The sequence below is a fragment of the Lycorma delicatula genome, chromosome 1 (genome assembly GCF_047948215.1).
Source record: "Lycorma delicatula isolate Av1 chromosome 1, ASM4794821v1, whole genome shotgun sequence".
Taxonomy (NCBI): domain Eukaryota; kingdom Metazoa; phylum Arthropoda; class Insecta; order Hemiptera; family Fulgoridae; genus Lycorma; species Lycorma delicatula.
In genome coordinates, this window is record NC_134455.1 from 104,766,320 (window position 1) to 104,787,375 (window position 21,056).

General features: G+C 29.0%; 1 protein-coding gene across 1 annotated transcript; it reads left to right on the forward strand.

Annotated features, from left to right (window-relative positions):
* The first annotated feature begins 936 nt into the window (after positions 1 to 936).
* LOC142320680 (uncharacterized) lies at positions 937 to 19,875 on the forward strand. The gene is made up of 3 exons (XM_075358735.1): positions 937 to 1,090; positions 9,334 to 9,507; positions 18,262 to 19,875. The coding sequence occupies exons 1-3, from the start codon at positions 1,037 to 1,039 to the stop codon at positions 18,511 to 18,513; spliced, it is 480 nt and encodes a 159-aa protein (XP_075214850.1). The 5' UTR covers positions 937 to 1,036; the 3' UTR covers positions 18,514 to 19,875.
* Positions 19,876 to 21,056: the final 1,181 nt, after the last annotated feature.

The window sequence follows — 21,056 nt, forward strand, 5'->3', positions numbered from 1 at the left end:
ACCCAGACTCCAATTTCGGCTTCGTGTAAAGATTGTTTGTTTAATTCACGGGAGTTAGTTTCAACCACAGTCGTATATTTTGTGAATTAATATATCCTCCCAGATCAAACTACGGTTCATCTGTAAAAACGTTATGTCGAGGATACAGAATTTTGGTTAATAAAGCGTATAAACCTTGAAATGAATTTAGAAGTTTGGCATGATATGTAGGATTTTAGTTCTTGATTACACAATACCTCGTAGAGGAAAAGTTTCAGTTCCTTTCTTACAGCTTTATGATTGGGAGAAAGTCAGATATCTTGCTGCAGTGCTAACTTAAGCATTGACTTTCGCCTATAGCATCCGAATTACAACCAGGTTTTGTTAGTTAGTTTAGGTGGTCTCCCACTTCGATCATCGTCTTTAACAGATCCTGTTATGGGAAATGTATAATAAAAGTTCGAATTTCATTGCGATGAAAAACAGAAGTATTTGGAAACTTTTCTAATACTAGCCTACTACAAAGATAATAAAATCATTTAGTAAAATCTAATTTAACAATAATGAATCATGATTAAATACTTAATTAGGTATTCTTTTGAAAAAATAGACATCAAATATAACAAAAAAATAAAAATAAAATAATATATATGGCAAAAATTATAAACTATTTAAAGGTTAATATGTTAATCTGTTAAACAGTATCTATAATTTTCAAGAAGTGGTAAGTAATTAATAGACAATATGTAAAAAAAATATTTTAATTTGATTAGGGGTAAACGAAATGGTATTTTATTTAGCAATCAATTGATATAACCTTGGACCTTGTGGCGTACTTCGATATATCAGTAGAGAGATATCCATGATAAGATTCTCCCATCAGATCATCACGTAATCTAAAGAGTTACCCCCCAATACCCCATTACTATTCATCTAGACGTAACGCTGTTCAACAACGGGCTCAACCGTAATTACACAATACTGTATAAGTATTAATACTGTTCGTTTAACTACAAGTCAGTTATACTTGAGACGTCGTAGTGGTTACATCGTTAAAATGAGAACACTTATCTTAATATCTTTGTTTATTGCTTCTGTTGTGATACTTCAGGTGAATATAAAGTAATATCTAATTGTCTAGACAAATAATAGTAACATAAGATAATATTTTTTTCAAAAATATCAAATGTTATTCAATTAAATTAAGAATTAATTAATTTGAAATTATTGAGAATACAGAAATCAAAAGAGTTTCGTAGTTTTTATAATGGATGTTGGCCTGCCGCTTGTTCGACTTAAAAAAATATTTAATTCAGTTTATTAAAAAAATTATTTTATTGATACATTTCATTAATAAAATAATTTATAAAAATTCAAAATAAAAACCGAGTTCAACAATTAATGGTACTACAAATTACAAATAATTATATATTTATTTATTTACTAGAGTAAGAGTATTTACAACAAATAACTATTTTTTTGAAGTCCCACATATAAAGTGTGATCTCAAGAGCAACTAAGAGAGAGCGTATCACGACGATACCTTACTTTGATTTCGCTAAGGCATATGTACTTGGTGAAAATATATCTACCTAAGCATCTATAAAGTATTCTTATATCATATTTTTGTAAGACGAATTTTATTGTTGAAAAACTTCTATTACCAATTTTATATTGCTTGAAGTAACATTTGATTTATATAGATCATAGATTTTCTTCTTTTTTTTTGGCTAACTTCAAAAATAATTATTTGTTGTAAATACTTTTACTTTTGTTAATAAATAAAAATATAAGTACTTGTAATTTTTAGTACTATTATTTGTTGTAGTCGGTTTTATTTTTTATTTTTTATTAATTTTATTTCAAAATTTTCAGTGATATCTAATACCTATATAATAAAATATTAACTGTAACACGGATAGACAAAAAACATTTTTTAATGTTTCTCTAAGTATGATACCATTTCTTGAATTGCTTTTCTGCGTACATTACAGATCTCTAAATACAATTTTTTTATCACCATTAGTTTTAAATAAATTACGCTTCAAAAAAAAATTAAGGGAAAATAAAGTTAAAATCTGTAAAATTTATAATTTTGTTTGGCCATACCTTAGTAATAATGATTTTGCTCTTGTTTTTTTTTTTATAAATAGCCTCATGAACATCCCGAATTAATGTTCAATAGTAATCGGCTAGCATGTCAGTATTCCATTTCGCTTGATAGCGGCTTTCCATCACCAAAATATCTTGGTGGAAAACGTTCACCGTTTTCGTCACTTACGTCTTCGAGGTTGTCCGGTAAAAAATCCAGATGTGAGTGGAGAAAATGTATTTTCAAAGACATATTACATCCCGTAGCTTTGAATGAAGTAAGAAGTTGATAACAATATCGTGGTAATGGTCCGATTTTTATTTGCCGAGAAAGGTTTTGCAAACTTCTTTAAATGAAGCCCTAGCTGCACTTCCTACATTATTTAACATTGATTTACATACATAATATTTGACCAACTCTCTTATTTGAGGACCAACAAATAGTCCTTCTTTAATTTTTTCTTCACTTACATTCGAAAATTTCTGCCTGATGTACACATATCCGGGACTATTCCTCTTCATCACTTTTACAAAATATTTCATTAGTCCTAGCTTGAAACAGTGAGCAGTAAAAATATTTTTTTAGGTACAACTAAGGGCTCATGAATAATATTTTTTTTCATTTAGAGTTAAGTTGTCTCGTTTCTTTCACTCTTTGGTAACACAATATTTAACAGTTCGGCTGTTCCATTCGCATGTACGTAGTATAGCCTGACTGCATGCCTAGCAAAATAGCTATAACTTTCAAATCACCACAAATATATTCCAGCTATGTTTTTTATAATTTATTTTTTCAAGAACGTCTTTCATCACATCGTAAAAATTATAAGCGATTGGTATCGAAGGTTATTTGTTACGGTTGTGTAGAAAAATCAATTTTAAACTATATATGGATGAATCTGTGAAAAAATGCCATTCCTCAGGTTTATGAATGTTTCCTAAGTGCAACATAAGCTCATCAGTATTTGTGCAATAAACCCACCGGGTTGGTCTAGTGGTGAACGCGTCTTCCCAAATCAGCTGATTTGGAAGTCGAGAGTTCCAGCGTGCAAGTCCTAGTAAAGCCAGTTATTTTTACATGGACTTGAATACTCGATCGTGGATACCGGTGTTCTTTGGTGGTTAGGTTTCAATTAACCACACATCTCAGAAATGGTCGAACTGAGAATGTACAAGAATCTAAACTTCATTTACACTTATACATATCATCCTCATTCATCCTCTGAAGTATTATCTGAACGGTGGTTACCGGAGGCTAAACAGGAAAAGAAAGAAAAAGAATTTGTGCAATAAACCAAATTATTTTCATCAATAAAATACTGAAAAGGTTCTTTTAGTCGGCTTAGAAATCCCGAAATTTCTGAAGTAAATTGTAACCTTGCATTCTTGATTCTAACAGCTTGATATTTTTATAAATTTAAATCCCTAACCAGATCATTTAATTCACCTTGTGATATAAGTTGTGGTTTGTTAGAAGATGCTTCAAAATCATTGTTGTCTTCTTCAGTCCTGCCCGATTCTTCATCGCTGCTTTCGAAACATAAGTTTCACAGGTGGCTCAGGAACTGGAATAATTTCACTGTGAGGGACAGGGCTGACTGCCGATTGGAATGAAGGATATTTTACAGTATGTTCAGATTTTTTAGAAACTTCATACACACTTGTTAAAGAAAGCCTTCCGTGTACCTTTTAGCCATCCTATTAAATATAGAAAAATTAGTGCATACTATAAGAGGAGCCCCCGTCTTATCCGATCACCAATTTTACTCTGAAAGTACAAATGATATGCTTTTTTAATTAATGGTGTAATGTTTATTTTATTTGATTTTACGGTAACTCACCACATACATAACAAAAGGCATTCAGATCATTTACACAATTTCCAAAAATTATGACACAGCACTGTTAATAAATTTAATACAGCAATAAGATTAAACGAAATTAGTTCATCCTAAATCTAGTGCTTAATACAAACAATACAGCTGTGTTTTCAGCTACATGTTTTGAACTGCACACACATGATTAATCTTGTCCATCAAGGCTCACTCTTCAATATTAGATATGATGTCATAATATGTGACTATGATACGATTTCATTCTTTGTCTAGTATTGTTTACTTATAGCTTACACATTATGTTAACAAAGTTAATCAATAAAAATTGAGCTAACAAAATACAATATAGGGGCTTAAAATGCTAACTATACTTTTGAAAAATGAAAAAATTTTGTAATAAAATTTAAAGATTTTTCGAAAATGGTGTGTGATAGAAAGGTACTGAGTTCATATTCGTTTTTAGCATCACAAAAGATTAAAATCATGTATTGCATGTTAGGAAACAAAAATTATGTTTATCCGTGTAATATAATTAATTAATTTTTATTATTATATAATTAAAATATGAGTAAGCCTGCTAAACGAGCTGATCAAATGAGATAGCGACGTTTTAAGAAATGTTGCTAAGAAAGGAGAAAAGGAATGATCCTTTATGGAAAAATAGAGAAAGAAGTGCCATGAATACTTCCGCAGAGACTTTTCAACAACAATTTTTTGTGGAACCTGTGTCAGAAAATGTAAAAACGAATATCTCATTTTTAAACGGATTACCATACCTTCCTTCTTGTGGCATAGCTCTAGAGCTATGAAGTAAAAATAGAAATTAAAATTTATTAATTGTTTAAATGAAAAATAAAGAAAAGAAATAGACTTCATCTTGCCAGATCGATGAAAATTTAAAAATACGGATAATCTATATACATTTCTCAAAGAAAAACAGGAGCTTGAGTATATATATATATATATATATATACACAGAGTGATTTAGGAGGAAAGGAAAATACTTTGGAAACTGAGTCCAGAGCATGAAATAATGAAAAAGTTCATAAAAAAAATATGTCTGAAAACGCTTTGATATTGAGTTACGGCTAGCGAAAATTTTCACTTGAATTCAATTCAAATAGTGAAATGAGGTCATATCAAAAACTATAAGGCATAATATAACGAATATAATTGACGGTTTCTTTGATTTTTTAACCTAAAAAAATCAAATAAATCAGTATCTAAAATTAAAAATCATAATTTCTTGATTGATTCATCATAGTTTCGTAACTACCTTCATTCCATATAAAATGTTTATTTGAACGTAATGAGATTTTATTGCAGACCGCTGGATTATATTGCTGTATGCCTTTCAGTTGTACACGTTTTGTTAGTAAATTTCTGTAAATTGTATCCTGTTTCAGGTAAACGTTTTTGTTATTAATTACATTCTGTAATTTATATCTATACACTATTATAAAAATAAAATTTACTAATATTACTATTTAAAATTATTGGAGTAAATCGTTGCAAGTATTATATTTGAAACTGATTAGATTTACAATAAAATCCAACTAATCTAAATATTATTAACTACAAAATTTTATTAGCATCATTAATTCATATATTATTAAACTATTATGAATTTATTGTTTGGTTTAATGAAGTAATTCAAACGCAAATAACACGTATTCCCACTCTAAACCAGTATTTTCAAATTTAATCGTACGTGCAATATAAATCAATTTTATTATTCTTTTATTTTTATGAATAGTAAAAACTGATTTCCCAGAAACATAAAAATAGTGTAGTGATTCAACTCCAAAAGAGCTAATGCAATTAACAATCGACAGTTTCATTATATGTATGGGGCAATTCTAAAACAGCAGAACCGATCTTCATAATTAAGATTTTTCTTCTTTTTCTGTTTAGCCTCCGGATCCACCGTCAGGATTAATTCAGATGATGAATGAGGATGATATGTGTGAGTGTAAATGAAGTGTAGTTTCGTAAATTCTCAGGTCGACCATTTCTGAGATGTTTGGTTAACTGAAACCCAACCACCAAAGAACACCGGTATTCACGATCTAGTATTCAAATCCGTATAAAAGTAACTCCCTTTATTAGGATTTGAACCGTAGAATTCTCGACTTCGACATCAGCTGATTTGCGAAGACGCGTTCACCACTAGACCAATTCGGTGTATTTATAATTAAGTTTGCTGGTATCTTACTTTTCATTTTAATCCTTTGAAAAACAATGAAAAATGTGAAAATTTATACAAAATCCTGTGAAAATTTAAATCAAGTAAACACGAAATAACGCTAAACAAATATTTTATAGTTATTTCGGTTTGTGAACAGACATTTCTGGTTTATATGATCATATTCTCAGAAATCATACGGTTATTTAATTCTACAATTTTCAAAACAATTATTTCAAATTTCTTGACTAAAACTTTATGTTCATGCTGATGAAATAAGTAAAATTACATACATATTTGATCATATATAATTTAACGTGACTGAATATAGGCTACTTTCAAAGGTGAACATTATTAGCATATTATTATCACACGACTATTGGTGTAAAAGAACTACACCTTCCCACGAATTATATTTAACAGGTATTTGGTCAGTATCCCGTATGTAAAATAGGGTGACTGTTTTGTTTATATAAAACCGTCAGTTTTATATAATCACCAAATCAATAAACTTAAAAATGTTTTCCTACTAGTTACAAGGCCTTAAAAAAAATGTTTTTCTATTTCCGTTGTTATTAATTATAACTCAGTAGAAGACATTTCATATCAAGAAATAAAAAATAAATAAATATTCCTTAATTATTAATCAATTCCGGAGAATATTATAAAATAGAATTGTGCTGTTTTGAATAATGACAAGAAGAAACCTATTCACAATTTAATAATAATAAAATTTTATTTATGCCAAAGATAATTATTTTAACTTCAAACAGTTATGTTATATATTTCCTTTGTTCATTAAATAAAACATTTGGTTAACAAGAACGTAATTTCCTGTAGTGTGAAATAAAATAAAATTATTTTGTAGAAAAAATGAACATTAATCAATGGTATATTTTCCATATTGTCCAATAACCTTTAGCATCTTTATACCAACTTTATGATTCCGCGCGCGTAATTCTTCGGGTTCTTATCAGAAAAAACTGAACCTAGTTCGAAACAATAATCTGATGGTGCAAGATCAGAGATTTGTGTGGGATAAGTTATCACTACACGATTAAGCACCAGTAATTTACTACTAGTTAAATATATCCCTCTCCATACTTGACTAGTTAAACTCGTCATCGCTATTCAGCTGATTTCGAAGTCGAGATTTCTAAGGTTTAAGTCCTAGTGAAGGCAGTTATTTTTACACGGATTTGAATACAACATGATGGATACTGTTATTCTTTAGTAGTTGGGTTTCAATTAAACACACATCTCAGAACTGGCGATCTTTTCTTTCTTTTTCCTGTTTAACCTCCGGTAATTACCGTTCTGATAATACTTCAGAGAATGAATGAGGATGATATGTATGAGTGTAATTGAAGTGTAGTTTTTTACAGTCTCAGTTAGACCATTTCTGAGATGTGGGGTTAATTGAAACCTAAACACCAAAGAAAACCGGTATCCACGTTCTAATATTCAAATCCGTGTAAAAATAACTGAGATTACTAACTCTCGACTTCCAAATCAGCTGATTTGGGAAGATGCGTTCACCAATAGACCAACCCGGTGGGTTACAACCGACCACCTGAGGCTGTACAAGACTACACTTCATTTAAATGCATACATATCATCATAAATCATCTTCTGAGGTAATACCTTGCGGTGGTTGCGGAGGCCAAACAGATAAAGAGAGCTACAAAATAGATGCCAGTCTCGCATTATGTTGGTGGAACACGTTTTCTTTGCGATATGCTAATTAAGGGCATTTTTCTTTCTTAATTGCTTCTCCCAGTTTCATTCACTGTTGACAGTAAATATCTGGATTGATCGTACGGTTCCTTGGAAGCAGCATAAAATTACAACACCTTCGTAATCGCACCGGATGGACGTCATTATCTTCTTTTGCTGTAATTCAGCTTTAGATGTGGCTTATGCCGGCCGATCGTACTTGGACCATGATCGGTTTCGAATAAATATTATTTTAGATTTTCCATTTTTCTTTACCGATATGATTCGTTTCAAAAAATATAAACTTTTTTAGTTTTGAAAAGCATATCACAATTATCGATTCCTTATATAAAGTGAATCTGTTTCAATTAATTCGGAACCCAAATATCGAGTCTCTTTACGAACCAAACATATTTGGTATCTACAGTTAAATTACATTTGGTATCTACATTTGGTTATAAATTAAACGATAAAAATCAATTAAAATGTTTTGTACATCACTTATTCACTGACGAGCGGGAGAAAATAAAAGAATAGACATATAAAATTTCTTCTGCTAGAAAACCGAAAATGTAAACCAATGAGACTATCTAAGTAGAAGGGAATAATCCACATAGTGATGTAGCAAGGCCATATTAAGTTACATTTGAAGAGAATTGAGGCGAACAATCCTTTCTTATTGTCTCTTTACCAGATACTGAGGATAATTTAATAGAAGTAAAATAAAGTTTTTTAATCAATTATTTTTTCCTTTCATTACGATAACAATTACAAAAGATATTATTTGAACCTATCCAAAAAAAAGTGATGTCAATTTTATTGGATTTCTGATTTTGCCATATTAGGCGAAATTATTTTTTATGTAATTTTCTATTTCCTTTAGAAAATCAGCGTGATAAACAATTTTGTTTGGTGAAAGATCTGTCTAAAAACAACAAGAAAATAAAATTAGGTTTGCTGATTTTAGTAAACAATATGTAACTACAATATGTAATTAAATAAATATTTTAAAGCAATAAAATGGACTGAAAGGTAAAATTTTCGGGTATAGAATAAAAACAAGTCAGACTGATTAAATTTATCCCACCACCTTATTAAACCTGAAAATAATTTCACGATCTCTAATTCAGTTTTTATAACTTGAAGTGTTTCTTTTTTCTTTTTTTTTGACTTCAAGTCCTGAAGTTAAATGATGCTGAGCTGAAGAGTCTGAAATAGAAAATAAAAACTTCTTTTGAATGAAGTGTGAAAAGAACATCCATGTTACCAGTTCATATATTACTGCAAAAACACAAAATCATCACTATGTAATTTTCATGAACTCAAATGAATATTTCAACGTCCTTGATAAACTAAATTTTTATAAAAATCTTATTCAGTATTTCAACGTTAGCTACCATGGATGTGATATCGGTGGTATATTTTTTAATTAAATCAGTAGTAAAATTTTATTTTAAGACTTTAAGAGCGATTTTAATAGATTTTATGAAAAATAGTAATTTAAAAGAACGTTTTGAATTTTTTCAGGTCCGTGGTGAAGAAGAAGGTACACCTGATCAACTAAGTTTACTATTGAAAAATGTGGATAAAGCAATTAAGCAAGAAATGGCAGCTTTTCAAAGAAGAACTGATGGCCTAACGGAAATAGCTAAAGAAAAAATGGAAGGTTTAAGTGACAGAATTAAAGAATTGTTGAAATCGGTGAGAAAAAGCGTTACCCACAAACCCAAATATCGAATTTCTTAATGAACATTACATGTTTGATGTGATTTTCAATTGTTGTTTGGGATACATTAAACCCCACTGTAATCTCTGGTACAGTTATATCAAGATCCGAGTAATTTATGCCTTTGATTTGGGTTTCATCCACGTCAATAGGTGGGTCAATCAGAACGTTGGTTAGTTTTGAATGAAAAATCTCGAGAACGGTTCTTTAAACCGATTCTGACACGTGCATTTTATTAGGCCAATAACACCATAAACTTCACATATCTCTCTGTGAACCTAAGCAGCTTTCTTGCCTTTACTGCAATATTTAAGTGTAATATCTCGAAAATATTAGTTTTGTGCTCGATGTTAAAACTGAACATAAACTAATAGGTGCAAAGATACAGTCAGTTACAATTGCGCAGTATGCTTCTATAGTATGTTTCAAGTGACATTTATCAAATTCCAAAGAAAAAATCATAATATTGAGAGAATTCCTTCAAAAGCAACGTAAAACTGTCTATTTGTGAAAACCGAAATTACTTTCTTGCCATCCCCAATAATCTTAGTTGTTTACTATTATTACTAGTTTCACATTTTTTTCTGTACATAAGTGTTCAATATTTCATTTTAAACAAAAAATTCACATTACTGTTTGCTCTTTTATCACTCATTTTGTCAATTGTATCATACGTGTTTTATTTAATTATTATGAAATTTTGTTAGTTGCAAAAAAATGTAATTCCTGTATTCTGCAATTAGTATGAATTTAAAAAAATTGTTTAAAAAACTGTTTTACTCATTCATGACGCGATTGGATGAATTTCAATCCTAGCAATATTTCATACACCATCACATATATACGTGTAAAATAATTTAATTCATGTGAATTCTATATTTGTGATTTGTATTTATTACAGAAATTCGACAATTTTTTGTAATATGTAGAGAACAGTTTTATGGTGGATTTTGTAACCCTAAACTGTTATAAAAAAAATGGGGAATTAAAAACAATAATAAAAATATGTTTTAACCAAGTTTCTTAATACCTCAGCAGTAAGATTTTCATAATATAGTTTTTCTGTTTTGACTTGACGATATCGCACATAAGCTTTTTTTTTCGTTGGGATGGAAAAAAAATTGTTTATCGTATAAAAACTGCTATACGTATCAGGATTCGAATCCCGTACCTCTAGTTGGAAGGCAATGACACTACCACTCCGCCACGGAGATCGACGAAATTATAGAAATAGTAATAAGGTAGAATTTATAGTTATAAAAGTAGTAATGATCATTGCTGTAAAACAATATTCCTGAAGGTATAGTAAGTGAACATTTAAATTAAATATTTCTGTGGATGATTTTTTTTTGTTTTGCTTGCTAGCTTTCTTTTACAATATGTTTTATCGTTTTTTTCCTTTTCAAATTATAGCCTGATTGTGTCGGAAAATTAAATTAACGGACGGTAAAATCTCATAATTATTGAATGAATGCTTTTACTGACAACTCATGAAATAAAAAAAAAATGTTTCAGATTATTCCTTTGTTTTAAAAGTTTATTTATTTTATATTATTTACAGTAAATTTAAAATTTATTTAAGAGTTTTGTTCTGTTTCAAATTATAATGTTTTTCTGCCTCTCTTTTTTAAATATTGATTTTAATTTAAATCGAATTTCTGCAATTCTATTTGTACGAATATTTTGTTGACTGTATTTTCATTAATTTTTTGGGGGATAAATTTTTAACAAATGTTATTAAATTATTTCTTAATTGGAAATAAGGCGACGTTGTTTTACGGAAATAAAAAATAATGTGTTCATCTTCAATGTTTTGGCTTTTGTTGGAATATTTTCGGAAACTTAGAAATATAATTCTGAGTAGCAACATTTTATATTTTTTAGGTTTAAAATAAAAATTTCTAAATTTCCGTTCAGTTAATGTTCCAAAATTACATATGAATTCATTGTAAATATTGTAGAAGATATCATATCACAGTAATAAGCCTTGGCCACGTTGGGATGCCAACGATGTAAATGCCTCGGTAGACATTTACATCATTGTAGAAGATATCAGGGTGAATATTTCGCTGACCATTACTCAAAAACAAACTGTTTCGTATATATATATATATATATATAACATGTCTGTTTGTTTGTTGTTCTCGTATCACAGGAGAACCAAGCCCTATAGCTAGATTGGAATGGAGAGGGAAGCAATATATGTGACCGTGGATTTGGCTACGTGTGATTTGGAGCCTCCGGGGTCGGCTTCAACCCTTGATCCCGAAATCTAGAGAGCTCCAACCACTGACTTATATATGAATTTTTTCGATCACCTTATTATCCCAAATCAGTTTCCAAAGTATAGCCGTAATTTTGAAACATTGTTTACATACCGGAATAAAATTTGAACAATTTTTTAAGATGTGTATATTCAATAAGATTTACTTACTTTTACATTCCTTATAGAAAATACATTAAAAAATGACGATAAGAAACAACACCAAAATTTTATGGGAGATTTTTCGAAACATAATTTTAACAGGTTGATTTGTTAATATTATTTTAGGTAGTCTGAACACAGTACATATTAAACGCTGTTTACTGTAAAATTATTTAATTATTATTTAAATATATTATAATATATATATATATAAAATTGGAAAAGCAATGGTTTTACGTTCGCAGTAATCTGCCGTTTCAAAAAAGAAATTAAATTAATCCCAGATAACATTCGCTAAAAACTGTATTCAAAATAAAGTTAACCCTGAGAAGGTATAAACAATTTCAAAATTAAGGACGTAGTTAATTTTCTTGTTTGTAATTACTCACTAGATCCGTTAATGAACTTTTTATGTAATTTGAAGGAGGGAATGAATTACTAACATTCTTTCTTTCATTTTACTAAAAAGACAATAGATCGTAATAAAAATAAATGCATATTCCCATTATATTAAACCTTGAGAATCAGTTGAACAAGTATAGGCTATTTTACACATAATCTATCCAGTTAATAAAACGTGTATCTTATCGATGACCTTATGTTATTCACTATCAATCGCTGTTAACATGATTTCCTGCTTGTAGTGTTTTACTGTAGAAGGTCTGGATGATTTGAATCGCTAATCAATCGGCATACATTTTTGATTATATATTATAACATGGTTGATAATAATGAATCTGCTAAACTATATTAGAGTCACGTTGTATATTTTTGACAACAAGATTTTAATAATTCTCTTCAAAATAGAGGTAAAAATTCTAGAAAAGTATCATTTTATTTCTCTTTTCCTGTCAATTAATGTAATTTCACCTCTTTATTAATTTGCTTTTTTCACGCTACGAAAAGAAAACCAAAATATACTCTTTTTGGACTGCTTTTTAACCAAACTCCTTTATACTGCCTTGTGAAAGACACTAAATTTTTGCTTTTAAATGTGTTCTGGGAGGACTAATTTTATTTCCCTATACTAGCTAAATTTGGGTTTGTTAAGAGTAGATTTTTTTCACGTTGCAGACGTTAATTCAAGCAGTCGTTACGTTATTATGTATTATCAATTAAACCAACTACACATTCATGTTCTTTTGGAATATAAATAAGAAATTAGTAAATGGCTGTAAATATTAAAATAATCCCTTTCGGCACGCTGGAAGGCGGAGATTGATTGTACCGGTACTACGTAGGAGATAAAAAATATTTCCACCTTAACGTTAAAAAAACTTTAGTTTACTCAATATGACAATGGTTGCATGCGAAAAAGATTTTATATGTTTACCAGACGACAAGCTCAATCTTCTTACAATTCCAGCAACATTTTGGTCATCCCTTGCCGAAAAGGATGGTCATTTCAAAAATTATTTCAGACAAAGGTTTTAGGTAATGTATAGAGGACTATGAATTACTTTAAACCGATTCGATACTGTGCCTATTAAAGAAGGAATGATTTTTTTTGTCTTCGAAAACCAATTATTCCACCCCCTGGGTTGGTGATATCAAAAAACCTATACGTAGATAAGTTTTAGGCCCTTATCTAAAGAACAGTAGGAATTTTTAACAAATTCTATATTTTACTTAATAAGAAAGTTATAGCGACATTTTTATTCGAAAAATCCTCCTCTATTTCCACCTCTATGGTCCGATTTCTCCCATTAACAAACTTGAATGAGATGTTGGGTAGTTATATTTTATGTATCAATTTGAGAGTAATTGGCGCAAAATTATGGTAGTTATCGTGTGCACAAAAAAGCGAAACATTTCACTTTACACAAACATTTTTTATATGTATATATATATATATATATATATATATATATATAAATGTTTTTATAAACTTTGAACTGACGGTAGTTTTGTGTTATGGAAGATGTGCAACACAAAAAAATGTAGAAATTTTCCGGAAGTCGAATCATGGTACCCATTATAATATGTAGGTCTCTTATTAAATCTATCTAAAATAATAATTATTAGGAATTGCCTAAAATGGTATTTGAAATAAAAATAAAACATATTTAAAATAATGCTTATTTACTGTTACAGAATGGAAATACTTTAATGATTACCTAAGAAATTTAACTACTAAGATACTATTATGTGATATATTACAAAAGAAAATTCCTTTGTTTAATATTATACACTTATTCTTACGCAGATATTTATAATTAATTTACTAGAATATTTAGATTTAAAAAATAACAATTCCAGCCTGAGAATAATACTTGAAAAATGATCGATAACTAGCAAAAAACGGCAATATACTGCCTGATTGCTTGAGAACAATGAGAAAAGACAATTAAAATGAAATAATATTACCAGACAGTTGCTGGGTTTATATAATATATTTTATTTTATTAAGATTTTATTTTCCTAGTTCTACAAGGCGTAATCGTTCGATGTACTCATAGGTTGAAACGTATGCAGTAAAATTTTTGTTTTGATTGCATCAGTTTTTTTTAAAGCAATTAAAAAAATAAAATGTTATAAAAAAAATAAACTAAAAAACAGGTATAAATAATAGTTCTGGGATTAGAAACGTCCATCAGAATATTTCTGTTTTATGAGTTGTTGTATGTTTTCGAGTTATTATTGTTCAGACTCATTGAAAAGGACGTAACAAAACTAATAAAAATTTCAATCCAATTATTAATTACACTTATTATTAATTCAGAAAGTTATTTAAGAAAATTATCCTAGCCGTTAAAATATTCATATAATCTATACTATTAAAAAAATTAAGTGAACGTGTTCGTAAAATTAATATGAAATAGATCAAAACATATGACCATCATTAAACCAAAAAAATGACCATCATTTGGTCATTTTTTTTGTTTTCATATGACATGAAAAAAAAAACCTGATGACATCAATTGCATTTGAATTATTTTCACACCCATGAAGATAAATACCACAACCCGGGTCCGGGCCCTGCTGCTAGACAGGCAGGTTTCGCTTCGCTCATCCTGATCTGCTATTTATTGGTTATAAATTAAATGATAAAAATCTATTAAAATATTTTGTTTACCCACTCACACATTGACAAGTGGGAGAAAAATAAATGAAGAGAAATAGAAGATTTCTTCTGCAAGGAAACCTTAAATGTAAACCAATAGACTATCTATGTAGTATGGAATTATCCACATAGAAGAACGAAAGTCATCTTAATTTACATGTGAAGAGAAACGAGGTGAACAATCCTTTTATCACTCTCTTTACAGGTACTGATAATTACCTTTAACAGGAAGAGTAAAATAAAGTTCCTTTATCTGTTATTTCTTACAATATTCTTTAAAAGTTGTGATTTTTCATTTTTTTGTGATAACAATGACAAAAGATAATTTTTGAACACGTCCAAAAAGAGAGCGATGTCGGTTTTACTACATTTCTGATCTTACCAGAGTAGAAGAAATTATTTTTTACGTACTTAATTATTTTCTTCAGAAAATTCCCATGCAAAAAACCTTTGTTCGGTGAAAATATTTCCTAAAATCATTAAGAAAATTAAATTAGTTTTATTCTTATTAGTATGCAATAAATAACTGCTAGAATTATACTTCTTTAACATTGGTGTTTTATAATTTTTTTATTTTTGAAATGGATGAAAAAGGGCAATATATAATTATTTCTACGGCAGAAATTAACTTCAAAAGAGTAAAGAGATAAATTAAATTTTGTTTTTTACTGTATCTGTATATGCCAAAAACCTGTTAGTAAGGAATGTTTTATTTTTATTAGAAATAGAAGTAACAGAGTTAACATAATTTTGTATTTAGTATAAGTGAGAAAAATGTTCAAAAAGAGTCAAACTTATTTTCCATAAATCCTAATAATATTTGGTTATGATCAGACCAAAGAATAGATAAGGAATATCAATAATATTATTCAAGAATCGTCTTAGCATAATACAGCCATAAATAATTACTTCATTCTAATCAATACTTAATTATATATTATACAGATTATGTGAGAAATGGATTGGCGCACTACTTCATTGAAAAAGGACGATCTACACAACCATTTCTTTGAAGGAAAAAACAAAACCACACAAGAATTATACTCACAGAAGCGTATACATTCAAAAAAGGTGTGGCAGAGAGTGTCCTCTTGACCGCAGTACACACAATTTAGGAGCTTCCTTCTTCTAAACCTGTGTAAGTATACAGCCTCACGTGAACGGAGAGGAATTGTGACAGGTAGTACCTCAGGTCGCCTTGTTTCTCGCCACGGTCCTATATCAGTATAAGCTTCTTTGTCAACGCCCTACTTGTAGCGGCATTCCACTTCTCGTGCCATTCTTGTAGCCATAGATTAGTGGCATCTTCCCTGTCCATGCCCTCATAGATCCGTTTCATTTGAGTAGCCCGCATCCGCCGATACCGTTCGGTACGTCGTCACGGTCCTTAAATTCATTCGTCTCTGCAGTGATATCATCATCTTCAGACTCCTCTTGCTGTTTAGTGCCGAAAACCAGGCAGGCAATGCATATAATACTGTAGAAATCGCTACTATCAACAATAACTTTCTTTTAGCTGCTCTGAGTCCCCACTTGGCGCCCATTAGCTTACTCAGAGCGTTGACGATCGCCTCCGCTTTACTACATACTTCATTGAGGTGTCGATTGTGTAGCCCATTTTGATCGAATCATACATCCGACGTACTTCACAAAGGTCGTTGTTTCTAGCCTAACTTCATCGACCGTAACTCGAATTCTTCTAATCTTTTGAACGTGCACGTTGGAAGGATCTAATACCAAGATATAACATACAAAATATAACCCCGGAAACTAAAACAAAGTATATGCCGAGAGGTAAAGAGGAATGGTCGACAATAGAGAGATTCGAGGTAGAGGTTATACGAGCAAAGGTAATGGATTACAAGAACTGGGAGGAGTTACTTTAAGAAAAGAAAAAAAAAATCATGACATAGACCCGGCTGCTGAGGTAGGGTCCGGTGTCTCTGGCCTTAGGGGTTAGAAGCAGAGGCAAGATGAAAATAAAGAAAAGATCCGGAACCGGAGAGATGACCAGCCATGCCAGACGTACATGCTGGTAGGCGGAGAGGCTCATTACAGTCGCAAGGACACACCCCTGGGTTGAGTTATACTTGATTCTTGAGCCGGCCCAGCGGAGCAGAAGAACAAACACAAAAACAAAATCAGAGAAGATGGTAAAATATAAAATTAAACAACAAAAGAGAAGTAGCATATTAGTTTATAAAAAGAATAATTATTTGAAATTATATTATTGCAAATGTAAAACAATTTTGATTTCATTTTGTTTAACTGGTTTAATGAAGTTCACTCTTACTTTCCTCTCTTAAAAGTTAATTTTATATCGTGTTGATAAAAAGATTTTCTCTGAATACTTGCTGAAAATCATTTAAAGAAATATTTTGTTTCTCAATTCAACAAAAAAATTTCGGTAAGGTTTCATAATAGCCATTGAAAAATGTGTCTAGTTCTTTTGGTATTATATACAATTCGTAGATTATAAGATTTCCCTTAATTTAATGCAGTATATTTTCTGCTTTCTAAAAAATAATACTTCAGAAATATTATAATAAAAATATATAATAAACTTTTAAAATTGCCTTACATATATTTAAGTTATTTAAGTTTATTTTGATAAATTAACTTATATTTAATTAGAAGCTGTTTTGCATATAAAAATTAATAATATATATATATTTAATGTTATACCTAATAACATGTATAAAATGTAAAATCTGAATAACAATAAAAATTAAAATGTTTTAAATATAAATAGTAATATTATAGACGGAGCTAAAACTTTCAGAATATAAAAAAGGTAGAGGTAAATTTTATGCGACCGTCTTATTAATCGAAAAAAAAATGTACAATCTTTACTTAAATTTTTATAAATTGAAGTGTTTTGATTCTTTTTAATAGAAGTGACTTCAAATCCAGAAGTTACATGTAGCTGAGCTAAAGAGTCTGATATGAAAATTAAAAATTTAGTTTGATGTGTGAAAAGAACATTCATATTTCTAGTTCATATATTAACGCAAACAGGATACAATTTTACTCTGTTATATACATGTACTGCATTGAATATGTGATCCTACTGGATAAACTAAATTTTTATAAAAATCATATCTGTATTTCAACATTGGCTACCATAGATGTGATATCGGTGGTATATATTTTTTTTAATTAATAAACTTAGTGAAATCCTATTTCAAGTTTAAATTTATGAAAAATAGTAATTTAAAAGAACGTTTTGTATTTTTTCAGCCCCACGGTGAAGAAGAAAGAATACGTGACCAACTAAAGTCAAATAATAATATGGATGAAACATTTAAGCAACAAATGGCAGATTATAAAAAAATTACTGATGACCTAACGGAAATAACTAAAGAAAAAGTAGGAGAAATTAATGATAAAATCCATGAATTTTTGAAATCCGTGAGGAAACGACGTTCCCAACAAACATATGAGGAAAACCAAGAATTTCAAGAGGTAAAGAAAAATAGAAACTCGGCTTAGGATTGAAACACAGTATTTCAGTTTTTTTTCTCATGTAAACAATTCAAGAGCTTACTCAGGTTTATCAGACAAAGTTGATAATGTTAAGCATCCAATACAAGAAACTGATTCTAAAATTAAATCAAGTATTCTTGAAGCCACTGCACCAAAGAATGGCCCTAAAATATCAAAAGGAAATTAATTTAATTTTAATTTAAAATTTTAGTTACGTGTATAATAAAATTGTTCTGTCTACATATTTAAATATATGTTTTTTAGATTTTTTTTATCTCTTCCTAATAAAACATGATTTTATAATTTTTTATTGAATAAAGATCAAAACACAAAATAATTAAACATAACACAATAATGAAAATTATTAAATTAAAAATTCTTTTTCTTTTGTTTATGAAAAATAAATTATTCATACAAAGAAAATTCTTGATCTTAATTGAAACAATACAACTTGGCAAAAAATAAAATACTAGGATGTAATTTTAGATTTCAACTCAAATAGATTATCAGGAATGTTGAATACGTGGAGAAGACGAGTTTAATGTTCACCACATCCTCATGAATGTTTTAATTAATGACAATCGTTGATTTCTATGCAGAAATTTCTTAACAGTTTACAGTTGGAATTTAATAGCCAAATTTTGTTTGAAGATGTTGATAGAAGGAAAGACGAAGTTACACATGAAAGCTTAACATTTTAAAAATATTCACATATATTAGGTACATCATACTACTAAAGCACAGGCTGTTCGTTGTATTTTGGCTACCATCTTGAATAAATGACAAAAATACTCCACCCCCTCAAAAAGGTGAAAGATTCAAGAATTTTAATAATAAAAAACGTACAAAAACAAATCAATGGATATCATTTAAAAATGTATAATTTTTTTAATGTTTTGTATTAATATTTTTACTATGAAAAATAGTCCCAATCTATTGATTCATGTTAAGACGTTTCTTTTGTATTTCTTAATAAATTTATTATAAGTCAACATTCCGATATTTGACATGAACCTAACTTATTATTAATAAAATTTAATTTCAAAAATGATACAGAATACGCTGGGACGCTAACCTGACCTTTAGCGCAAATTATAAGTAAGTAATTGTAAGTAAGTCGTAATTGGGTATTTCCATGTGAATAGAAGTTAAAATTTAATCCTCTCTCCCTCTATTAAATATAAGAATTACTTTTATCCTTTTAGTGATTTATATTGAATTTATTAATTTTCTATTATATCTAAACACACAAATGTTATAGATTGTTTTCATAAATTATAAATAATTGTAAAAACTGGCTCACCTGCCACCTAATTTTAAGTATCTTACAATGTAGGTATAACATCTCAAATTATAATATTTTGGGTAATTAAACGAATAATTACATTATTTTTTTTTTTTAATTCATCCACTGTTCCTATGATCTGTAATAAAGTTTACTTTAAAGTTATTTTGAAAATATTTACATTCTGATATCAGCTCATTTGGAAAATAATTGATAGATAACCAAAAATTCTGATGTGGACAACACATGACTTCCTTGTACACCAATTACATATACACATTTAAAAAAAAATGAAAAGTACATAAAATTTTATTTCATTAATAACTTCTGCGTTTTTTCATATCTTTTTTTTATTGTTATTAGTGAATTTAATATTTATTGAAAACTTTTATTTAATACCAGAGGTTAATAATTGTTAATAAATCAATAAATTTAAATTAAAAAAAAGTTACAAAAAAGGATTTGATGTCGGATTTGAACCGAATGAATGTTTCCGTTGAAATCTGAAAAAGAAAATTTTTGGCGATCACAATACTTCCTTTATTTCGTACAAGGAAGAACAGACGAAATTAATTTTTTTTTTTTTGGGGGGGATTATCTGTTTTTTTCTATAAGTTGTTTTATAAGCCAAGAAATTAAAACATGCATTCTGATAAAAAAAAAAAAAAAAATACTTTTTTAGAAATTTTGTGTATTTTATTTCATTTGTAATCCAACAGGTTGTGTAAATTACAGGTAAGAGTAATTACCCAAAAAAACTACTTTATAAAAATTTGATCTGGACCTCACGTCACTTACTTGTATACCTATTAAATTACATAACCCATTTTTTTTTTTAAATGAGTAGTACATTAAATTTTGTTTTATTAAGTTCTGAAAATTTTTCTTTTTTTTCCTATTGAATTATTATTTACTGTTCTAATTTTTTTACAAGCAGAGATTAATAATTATTATTATTAATAAATTAATATGTTTAAATTAAAAAAAAAAGTTAACAAAAGAAGGAGATGAAGTCTGATTCGAACCGTTGTGCCATCCCCTTTTAGATTCAAATATTTCATTAATTAAAATTTTATTTAACTGTAACTCTGGAACCAGTGAAAACAAGTACCATTTATATATACCATTGAAAAGCTTTCAATGAGAGGTTATTATTGCAGTTAAGGAAACGTACAAAAACAAAAAAATTGGATTTTGGATTTTTTTGAACACTTTTGGTTCAGTCGATTGCAATCAAAAGGAAAGGTGCAGAACTAGATGTTAG